Source organism: Nycticebus coucang, chromosome 7 (genome assembly GCF_027406575.1).
Source record: "Nycticebus coucang isolate mNycCou1 chromosome 7, mNycCou1.pri, whole genome shotgun sequence".
NCBI classification, from domain to species: domain Eukaryota; kingdom Metazoa; phylum Chordata; class Mammalia; order Primates; family Lorisidae; genus Nycticebus; species Nycticebus coucang.
In genome coordinates this window covers 47,708,795-47,719,750 of record NC_069786.1, presented here as the reverse complement: position 1 = coordinate 47,719,750, position 10,956 = coordinate 47,708,795, and the positions used below count along the sequence as shown (strand labels likewise).

General features: G+C 42.2%; 1 protein-coding gene across 1 annotated transcript; it reads right to left on the bottom strand.

Moving 5' to 3' along the window:
* Window positions 1–4,086: 4,086 nt before the first annotated feature.
* On the bottom strand, window positions 4,087–4,967 carry LOC128590364 (serine/threonine-protein phosphatase 6 catalytic subunit-like). Its single transcript, XM_053597704.1, has one exon. The coding sequence runs from the start codon at window positions 4,957–4,959 to the stop codon at window positions 4,126–4,128; it is 834 nt and encodes a 277-aa protein (XP_053453679.1). The 5' UTR covers window positions 4,960–4,967; the 3' UTR covers window positions 4,087–4,125.
* Between the last annotated feature and the right edge of the window lie 5,989 nt (window positions 4,968–10,956).

The following is a 10,956-nucleotide window of genomic DNA, read 5'->3' as shown; positions in this document are numbered from 1 at the left end:
TTTCATTTCTTTCCCATATTATGCCAGATATATTTCTAACTGCTTCCTTTTTATTAACTCTTATAATCTCTATATTTGTTTTACTCCTTTGAACTCCTCTTATCCATCAAAAGACTGAGCTCAGAGCTCCTCTCTACTTTGAAGCCTTGCCTGAAAGTCTGGTATTTAATCAATCATACATTGCTTTGCAACACCACTTGAATTATTGTACTATGTTGTTGTTTAACTTTCCATGGTTATAAAAATCAATGTCTCTCCAACTAGAGAGTCAGTGTCTTGAGATCAGCAACCTCATTTTGTACTGTTTAATATTGTTCACGTCTTCCAGATTGTCTGTCTTCACTCTGTGTGCGCACATCTACCGCATCACCCAGGAATGAGCCTTTTCTATTCTTGGTCTGTCTTTTTTTTTTGAGACAGAATCTCACTATGCACCCTCGGTAAAGCGCTGTGGCATCACAGCTCACAGCAACCTCAAACTCTTGGGCTTAAGTGATTCTCTTACCTCAGCCTCCTAAGCAGCTGGGACTATTGGCACCCACGACAACGCCTGGATATTTTTGTTGTTGTTGTTGTTGTTTCAGTTGTCATTGTTATTTAGCAGGACCGGGCTGGGCTTGAACCTGACAGCCTCTGTGTATGTGACCTGAGTCCTAACCACTGAGCTATAGGCACCGCCCATGTCTGTCTTGTTTCATACTAGCCTGCCAGCCTGCTCCTTTTCTCCTGGGCTCCTGGCTTTTTTTCGTTTTTGAGACAGAGTCTCACTTTGTTGCCCTTAGTAGAGCGCTGTGGCATCATAGCTCACAGCAACCTCAAACCCTTGGGCTCAAGTGATCTTGCCTCAGCCTCTCGATTAGGTGGGACTACAGGTGCCCACCACAATGCCTAGCTATTTTTTATTTATTTATGTTTTGAGACCAAGTCTCACTTTGTTGCCCTCAGTGGAGTGTCAGGGCATCATAGTTCACAGCAACCTCTAACTCCTGGGCTCAAGTGATTCTCTTGCCCCAGCCTCCCAAGTAGCTGGGACTACAGGTGCCCACCATAATGCCCAGCTATTTTTTTTTAGAGATGGGGGGGTCTGGTTCTAGCTCTGGCTCAGGCTGGTCTCAAACTCATGAGCTCGTCAATCCACCTACCTTGGCCTCCCAGAGTGCTAGGATTACAGGCATAAGCCACCTCTCCTGGCCAGCTTAGCTATTTTTTGGAGACGTGTCTCACTGTTGCTCAGGCTGGTCTCAGGTGATCCACCTGCCTCAACCTTCCAAAGTGCGAGGATTATAGGCATGAACCACTGCACCCAGCAGGTTCTTGGCTTCATGGATGACACACTCAGTGGTCTTTCTGTGGCCCTTTCCTTTAGATTAGGTGGATGCTTAATTTTGCCCCTTTGGTGCTGCCCTTATCTTTATTTCTCAGCTAGAGGCTGTACTTATTTCTCGGATCACATTTATTCCTCATTGTATGGCCCCTGTACATCTCCTGAGATCTTTCCTCGACTTTCCTTTGAGATGTGGGAAGAACGAAACAGACACAAGTCTCTAATAATTATATACATGTATGCAGAACTATGGTTTCAAAGTCTTTTGAGGCACAATTGTTTTCAGTGATTTGAAATCTTTTATATTACACATGGCTGTGTCATTAAAACAATCAACACTTTAAATAGGCTCTTCCATGTTCCTCTTTCTTTGTGTGTCTTAAAAACGTTAAGATAATTTGTGAAAAATATAAAAACATTTTTTTTTCATTGTCTTGCATGTCATACAAATCTTTGCCTAAAAAAGCTGGAAAGATATCTCAACTTTCTTTGCTTTGACTAAATCAGCCTGATTTGAAAGACTATTATGAAACAAATATTAACACTTCATAAATGTCATCATAATGAAAAACAGTATAACCACAAAATTATGATCAGGAATTTAGAAACCAACCTTTCTACAGTTAGATTACATCTAGTCAATGGGCTTTCTGAAAAAAATATTTGGGAACTAAAGAAGAGATGTATTTCCCATTTGCCTTTGTTTAAACCTCCAAATACTTTTATGAATACAAAGATCATGACCATTTTATTTTCTTTTGTTTTTGAGACACAGTACAACTCTGTCATGCTGAGTACAGTGTTGAGGCATCACAGCTCACAGTAACCTCAAACTCTTGGGCTTAAGCAATTCTCTTGCCTCAGCCTCCCAAGTAGCTGGGACTACAGGCACCTGTCACAATGCCCGACTATTTTTTGGTTGCAGTTGTCATTGTTCTTTAGCAGGCCCAGGCAAGCTCAAACCCACCAGCCTCAGTGTATGTGGCTGACACCCTATTCAGCGAGCTACAAGCACCAAGTAGCTAGTCTCAAACTCTTGAGCTCAAGCAATCCACTCACCTGGGCCTCCCAGAATGTTGGGATTGCAGGCGTGAGTCACTGCAACCAGCCTTTTTATTTCCTAATTGGAGCAAGAACAAGGAACATATGTGTTGAGTAATTGTGTGGTAAAGTCATTCATTTGTTATACTTAAGGTTTCATTTTCCCATTTATCTAATGAGGAATAGGCCTGAATGCTGCTAGTGTGCTAAAAATTTGCGAAGCAACAGTTGTTTTCATTTAATTAAGTGTAATATGGAGGATGTTAGTCTTATGACTAAAAGTCCAAAAATAGTAATTTGGTAGTGGATTAAGACTCCATACGCTGATTTAGAAGAACACAGCAATGTATTTAATTTCATGTAACATTTGTTTTCAGCATCTAGGGTTTTGGTCTAACATAGACCATGGGGAGGCTTTGTTGAAGAATACCATCCACTACTTCCTCTAACAATCATTATGTATATGTCATCTACACATTGATCTTACTACTCTTTGAAATTGCTTATCTTTGAGGATTTAACCACCCTGGGTTTAAAAAAAGTATCTTGAGTTTAGTGTTCAATATACAACATTTGCATTGTCAAGTTATACTTACTGTCTTAACTGTATCTTTTACAAACTACAAAAGAACCTCTCCATTTATAGTGCATTAAGATTTGGTTAAGGCTCAGCGCCTGTAGCTCAAGCAGCTAGGGTCCCAGCCACATACACTGGAGCTGGCATGTTTGAATCCAGCCTGGGCTTGCTGAACAACAATGATAATTACAACCAAAAAATAGCCAGGCATTGTGGCGGGCACCTGTAGTCCCAGCTACTTGGGAGGCTGAGGCAAGAGAATCACTTAAGACCAAGAGTTTGAGGTTGCTGTGAGCTGTGATGCCATGGCACCCTATCCAGGGCGACATAGTGAGACTCTGTCTCAAAAAAAAAGATTTGGTTAAAAGGTGTCTTATATCATGGCTTTACTGATTATTATTATTATTATTATTTTTGCCCTTTAGACCAATTTATTTTATTGAAAATATCATCCAACAAAGGACAATGAAGTTTACATTTGGGACAGGTATACATAACTCGAGGCATTTGTAATCCATCGTGCCCATTGAATAACAACTTTGCTGCTGAAATTTCTTTTTTTTTTTTTTGTAGAGACAGAGTCTCACTTTATGGCCCTCGGTAGAGTGCTATGGCATCACACAGCTCACAGCAACCTCCAACTCCTGGGCTTAAGCGATTCTCTTGCCTCAGCCTCCCAGGTAGCTGGGACTACAGGCGCCCGCCACAACGCCCGGCTATTTGGGGCCGGGTTTGAACCCGCCGCTCTGGGTATATGGGGCCGGTGCCTTACCGACTGAGCCACAGGCGCCACCCTGCTGCTGAAATTTCTTAAAACTTACCAAACTAAAACAAAAGGCTGAATGATACAAAAGGAGAAGTATTTCCGTGTAATCTGTCAATTGGCTTTTTTAAAAAAGGAAACATATTCTGTTTCCCCAGACCAGTAAATAAGCAAGAGCTACATGCAGCAGTGTGAGTATTAAGCCATTTCTCGTCTTCTCAAACGAGTCCAAGGTGGGGATGGGATGGGGGAGAAAACTGATAGAAAAACATTGCTATAGACACCATAACAAACAATAAATTTAGATAATTTAAATTTCAGCAGCAAAGTGCTCAATAAAATGTATATTGCAGAGGGTCATATAAGAAAGTTGGGGTAATAGGAGGGCAGAAAAATGGGTCAGCAGGATGGGCGAAGGCCTCAAAGGAAATACGGTAGCGTCGTTCTGGGAGGAATAACACGTTCTGAATCTGGAACTGCCCGGAATAACTTTGGTTCTCTTGTATTTACATCTTTGAAGAGCATGATCAAAGCAATATTTCCACAATGATAGCAGTAATTAGGAGCGGACCATACTGTCATGCGCTTCTCATCAAACATAAATTTATAGCCTTCGTGCACTAGTTGATGTGCTCTGCCGGTGAGTTTTAAGTTGTTGATATGAACAAACTCATTTGTGACTTTTGCTCCAAAAAGCCAACCTGCTCCTCTGGGACTGATGGCCCAAGTATCCACATCTTCAGGATCTGACCAAACAAGGTCACAAAATGCCCCTGTGTGAGGAATTTCCTGATTCCGTTCAATGGTCCGAATTTGATCCAGTGTTTTGATATCAGGAGATAAACCACCATGAACACATAAAATCTGCTCATCTATTAAAGCTGCTACAATAAACATGTCAAAAACTTTGGTACGGTATCTCCAAGCATTAGCATTTCCGTCTTTGGTTTGGCGCTCATGGTAAAATCCATACACCTGTGTTATTTGTCTACTCTCATGATTTCCTCGTAAACATGTAATACGATCAGGCCATTTAGCCTTTAATGCAAGAAGGTAAGTGAAGGCCTCCAAACTATAGTAACCTCTGTCTACAAAATCACCCATAAATATGTAGTTTGTATCAGGAACCTGACCTCCAGTTCTGAATAGTTCACAAAGGTCATAAAACTGTCCATGTATGTCTCCACACACTGTTACTGGTGTTGATACTGGCTGTATCAACATTTGATTCTTCCAAGAGGAGGTCACAAACATAGTCACGTAGCCGCCTTAAGGTCGTTCTCTGGCAGGTACTTGCACAGCCGCGCTATCTCCACTATTCCACTATTTGTCTAGGTCCTGCGGTGCTATTTTAAGAATAACAAGCCACAGCAGAAATTGCGGGTCGGCAGCGGCGGAGGCCGAAGCCTTTCCTGATTATCTTTATAGTTATATGGTGCTTACTATTAAAATGAAGATTATGATGCTTGATTTTACTAAATTTTTGTGATAAGAAAGTGAAATAATGTGGCAGCATTTTGAAAAATAATGCCACATATGTATGAGCTAAAGTTTATAAACTCTGATCATTTTCTTTCTTAGTATCTTTTTTTATTTTTCAAATTGTCACCCTGAATAGAGTGCCATGACATCATAGCTCACAACAACCTCCAACTCGGGCGCAAGCGATCCTCATGCCTCAGTTTTTCTATTTTTAGTAGAGATGGGGTCTCGCTTTTTGCTCAGGCTGGTCTCGAACTCATGAGCTCAAGCAATCCATCCGCCTCAGCCTCCCAGAGTGCTAGGATTACAGGAATGAGCCACCACATCCTTCTTAAGTTAGAGCCTTCATCATTTGACCTGTTTTCACACAGTAGACCCCAATACTGTTTATCACTCTGATGCTACCTTACTGTTTTTTTCAAGAGTCGTTATATTCTCTTTTTTTGAGACAAAGTCTTTTTTTTTTTTGCTGTTTTTGGCCGGGGCTGGGTTTGAACCTACCACCTCCAGCATATGGGGCCAGCGCCCTACCCCTTTGAGCCATAGGCGCTGCCGGAGACAAAGTCTTACTTGTCACCCTTAGTAGAGAGTGCTGGAGTCACAGCTCACAGCAACCTCAAACTCTTGGGCTCAAGTGATTCTCTTGCCTCAGCATCCCAGGTACCTGGGACAACAGACAACAGGCACCTGCCACAATGCCCAGCTATTTTTTTTTTTTGCAGTTTTTGGCCGGGGCTGGGTTTGAACCCGCCACCTCCGGCATATGGAGCCAGTGCCCTACCCCTTTGAGCCACAGGCGCTGCCCAAATGCCCAGCTATTTTTAGAGATGGGGTCTCTCTCTGGCTCAGACTGGTCTCAAACTGGTGAGCTCAGGCAATCTACCTGCCTTGGCCTTCCAGAGTGCTGGGATTACAGGTGTGAGCCACTGCACCTGGCCCCATTATAGTCTTTCTGAGGTTCCCTACAACTAGGGCCTGAAAAGATACTTTCATAGCTTATAATAGTGGTTTTGTAGAAGAGTGTTTCTGTGTTATTTTTAGATGTCTTCTCTGTTTAAAAAAACCTTAAATATTTTTTTAAAAATCTTAAATATAATAGAAGCTCCATAGGTTGGCCATCCAAGGTACTGTCACAAACTGGTCAATATACAGAGGTGGTCAACATAAGGAACTAGGCCTACTGTCCTGATACGTTCATGTGGTGCATGTATGGTCTGTGAAAATCAGGTCAGCTTAAGAAGGTGGTCACTGGGTGGCGCCTGTGGCTCAAAGGGGTAGGGCGCCAGCCCCATATACCGGAAGTGGCAGGTTCAAACCTGGCCCTGGCCAAAAACTGCAAAAAAAAAAAAAAAAAAAAAGAAAGTGGTCACTGTAGGGAGGCGGTCAGCTATGGAGGGTCTACCATTCTGCTCTCCTTCCAAGTGTGGAAGGAGGTCCAGCATGGCATGTGCTTGTCAAACAGCTCAGTGATGTCACTTGCTATTTATGACACTTCCACTTTAGTATCCAACCATGGTTGAATTTATCATTCAACTTATTGAATTAGGCAGTTTAACTTAGTACAGTTATAAATATAGTAAAATGCCCCCCAAACTCTTTTCAGTTCTTATCTTTTATCTTTTCCTAGTGTGATTGCATTGATCTCTGTAGGAAGAAGTAATTTGATGTACCTTTCTGTCTATACTGACCCTATAATTACAAAATCCTCATCCCTTGTTTTTTTTTTTTTTTTTAGAGACAGAGTCTCACTTTATCGCCCTTGGTAGAGTGCTGTGATGTCATAGCTCACAGCAACCTCCAGCTGTTGGGCTTAGGCGATTCTCCTGCCTTAGCTTCCCATGTAGCTGGGACTACAGGCGCCTGCCACAATACCCAGCTATTTTTTTGTTGCAGTTTGGCCAGGGTCGGGTTTGAACCTGCTACCCTCAGTATATGGGGCCAGCGCCCTACTCACTGAGCCACAGGTACCACCCGTTATTATTTTTTTTACTGCACACATCATTGTTACAGATTTCTCTTTCCATTTATTTGTTCTTTCTTTTTTGAGACAGAATCTCACTTTGTCATCCTGGGTAGTGTGCCATGAAGTCATAGTTCACAGCACCCTCAAACGCTTAGGCTCAAGCAATCCTCTTGCCTCAGCCTCAAAGTAGCTGGGACTGCCACAACACAGATGCCTGCCATGGTACAAGTGCATACCACAACACCTGATTATTTTTAGAGACAGGGATCTCACTCTTGTCCAGGATGGTCTTGAACTCCTGAGTTCAAGCAATCCACTCACCTCAGCCTCTCAGAGTGCTAGGATTACAGGCATGAGGCACTGGGCTCTCTTTCTACTTAGTCCTCCAATTATTCCAGTTGCTAAAGTTGTTAATAATCTTCATTATTTAAGATATGCTTGTTTGTGCTCTCATTCATTCACTTTCTCTGAATTTCTCTCCCTGATCAAATGAAGGTTTGGTGGGCCACGGCTGCGGTAATGTGTACCCGTAAAAGAATTTGATTCCCAGGAAGATGGGAAACATAAACCAGACAGCAAAGCTAGAATAAGCCAGGAGGAGGGTGAACTGTGTAAATGATTGCTCAATACGGAGGGTGACAGGTTCGAACCTGGCCCCAGCCAGCGAAAACAGCAGTGGCAATGGCAACAAAAATAGCTGGGTGTTGTGGCGGGCGCTTATAGTCCCAGGTACTTGGGAGCCAGAGGCAAGAGAATCACCCTAGCCCAAGAGACTCTGTCTCAAAATAAATAAATAAATAAATAATAGCACGTCCTGGTTTACTGACATTCAATGACAAAATGAATTATTCAACAAATAAATTTTATTAAACAGTGAATGTAGAATGTGTAGATATTTGACATATAACTGGTGTATTATTCATATGACTTTGTAAGGTAGATAGAATGGGTAGAAATGTTTTTAATTTTGGCCAGATTAGGTCCCTGAAATCTGTTTCAAAGTTTGCCTGTTTCATTCTTAGGACCAGTTGATTGAGCGTGAAGCAATAACGCCATCTACTGTGCAGACCGTGGTAATGAGGATCACAAAGGAAAATGAACAAACAGAGTAATTCTTCAGTTTTAAACAAATCATGAACCTAATCCATCTATACATATTGCACCACTGTTGAATTGTACTTCCTACAAAAAGAATTACTTAATAGAATCAACCAGTTCATCTAGGAGTCCTGTGAACTTTTAAGATAACCTTTCTTCCAATTTTTTTCTCTAAAACACATATATAAGTGTGCACACATACAATTTCTTGAATTTATACCTTTTTTTCCACCTTTTTAACATGACTAATAAATTTTACTATTTCTTTTGTTTATCCTTTACTTTCCAAGATTACTTTTTCTTTTTTTTTTTTCTTTTTTTTTTTGTAGAGACAGAGTCTCATTTTATGGCCCTCGGTAGAGTGCCGTGGCCTCACACAGCTCACAGCAACCTCCAACTCCTGGGCTTAAGCGATTCTCTTGCCTCAGCCTCCCGAGTAGCTGGGACTACAGGCGCCCACCACAACTCCCGGCTATCTAAGATTACTTTTTCATAAGCTGTTTTCAAAATGACTTTTTTTTTCTAGACTGTCCATATAGTTTCTTTCTATTTTTACTAAAGACTCAACCTATCCAATTTGCAAGAATTTAGTTTAAGATAATAGTTCTCTATTATAACCAGATGCATTCCCAACATCAATTTTGTTGGGCTAACTACCCTCAAGGAGGCCACTAAAATATTTCCAATTGGTACATTCGAAAATACCATTGTCTATCCTCAGCCAATACTCAGAATTTCCCTGTCTTTTTTCTGTGTATTGTCTTCTATTAATTATAGTCACAAATCACTCTCTTCTTGATATAGGGTTCCCCCATTAGGGCTGGACAAGGGCCCCATTTTCCAGGCCTAAGCAAAAAGACTTTTTCTCTCCTAACTCCACTCTCTGAATATACGCAAGACAGGAGAAAAACAGTTTTTCCAGTATTTCATGTAAACTGGACCCCCTGTTGTTTTGCGAGAGCTGGAGGGACTACATTCATTTGTTAATACACTCATTCATTCACTAATCAACCCTTTAAGTCTGCCAAGTCTTGGCCAAATGTAATTCTCAAGATCTCCCTATTTACAAAACAGGATATAATCCCTAGATAAAAAGACCCATGTGGGGACTTCCCATTTGGGTCCTCCCCTCTGCCTCCCAGGCTCTGGCTCCTTTCATTCCTTCTAGTCCTTTCTAGCTAATAAATCCTATCTTACCACTGATCTTTATGGTCCTATGTGTTCATTCTTGGAATCTTTAAGAGGGTGGACCTACTGCAGAAAGAAATTCCTTAAACATCCTCATCTAAATATAACTCAATGAGAGCAGTGATTATGTTGTTTTCATACCTCCCATCAATCCTTGCCCTAACTACTAGTATTTTGTACATCATAGGCTCATCATAGTTTACTAACTAAAATGTGAAAAAAAGTCTGGCCATGGTGGCTCATGCCTGTAATCCCAGCACTCTGGGAACTGGAGGCAGGTGGACTGCTTGAGCTCATGAGTTCAATTCAAACCTGAGCAAAAGTGAGACCCCCTTCTCTACTAAAAATAGAAAAAATGAGGCAAGAGGATCACTTAAGCCCGAGAGTTGGAGGTTGCTGTGAGCTATGATGCCACAGCATTCTACCCAGGGTGACAGCTTGAGACTCGGTCACAAAAAAAAAAAAAAAAAAAAAAAAATGTGAAAAGAGTAATGCTTCCAGGCTCAGTGCCTATAGCCCCAGCCACATGCAGCAAGGCTGGGGAATTTGAACCCAGCCCCAACCCAGCATTAAGGAGAACAGAATGCTCTGAAGTAACAAAAAAATAACCAGGCATTGGCTTGGCACCTGTGGCTCAAGCGGCTAAGGCGCCAGCCACATACACCTGAGCTAGCGAGTTCAAATCCAGCCTGGGCCCGCCAAACAACAATGACAGTTGCAACCAAAAAATAGCCAGGCCTTGTGGCAGGGGCCTGTAGTCTCAGCTGCATGGGAGGCAGAGGCAATAGAATCACTTAAGCCCAGGAGTTGGAGGTTGCTGTGGCACTCTACCCAGGGTGACAGAGTGAGACTCTGTCTCAAAAAAAGAAAGAAAGAAAAAGAGAAAGCTAGATAAGATGTACTGGGTACATGGAACTGAAGTAACCAGGCCCTTAATGTGAGATTTTATGTTTATCTGGCTAGGGGTTCAGCTGTGTTTACTACTTACTATAGCAATAAGTGTCAAAGGCTAGAATTTCCTCTGGCTTCCTTGTCTTTGCCTCCCCTGTGGTCTTTAGGTTCCTGACAGACTCTTTAATAAGGTCAGAAGTGTGTGGTTCCTTCTATTGTAACTTGCTGTTATTATGTGGGAGCCCTGTTGATGTGGTAAGGTTTTCCAGGAAACTAAGTATTCTTTTTTTTTTTTTTTTTGTAGAGACAGAGTCTCACTTTATGGCCCTCGGTACAGTGCCGTGGCCTCACACAGCTCACAGCAACCTCCAACTCCTGGGCTTAGGCGATTCTCTTGCCTCAGCCTCCCAAGTAGCTGGGACTACAGGCGCCCGCCACAACGCCCGGTTATTTTTTGGTTGCAGTTTGGCCGGGGCTGGGTTTGAACCCGCCACCCTCGGTATATGGGGCCGGCGCCTTACCGACTGAGCCACAGGCACCGCCCGGAAACTAAGTGTTCTAAGACATATGATTAGGTTCAGTCTTTTGGTGTGCTATACCCCTGGACTATGAACTTCACAAGTGTTTCC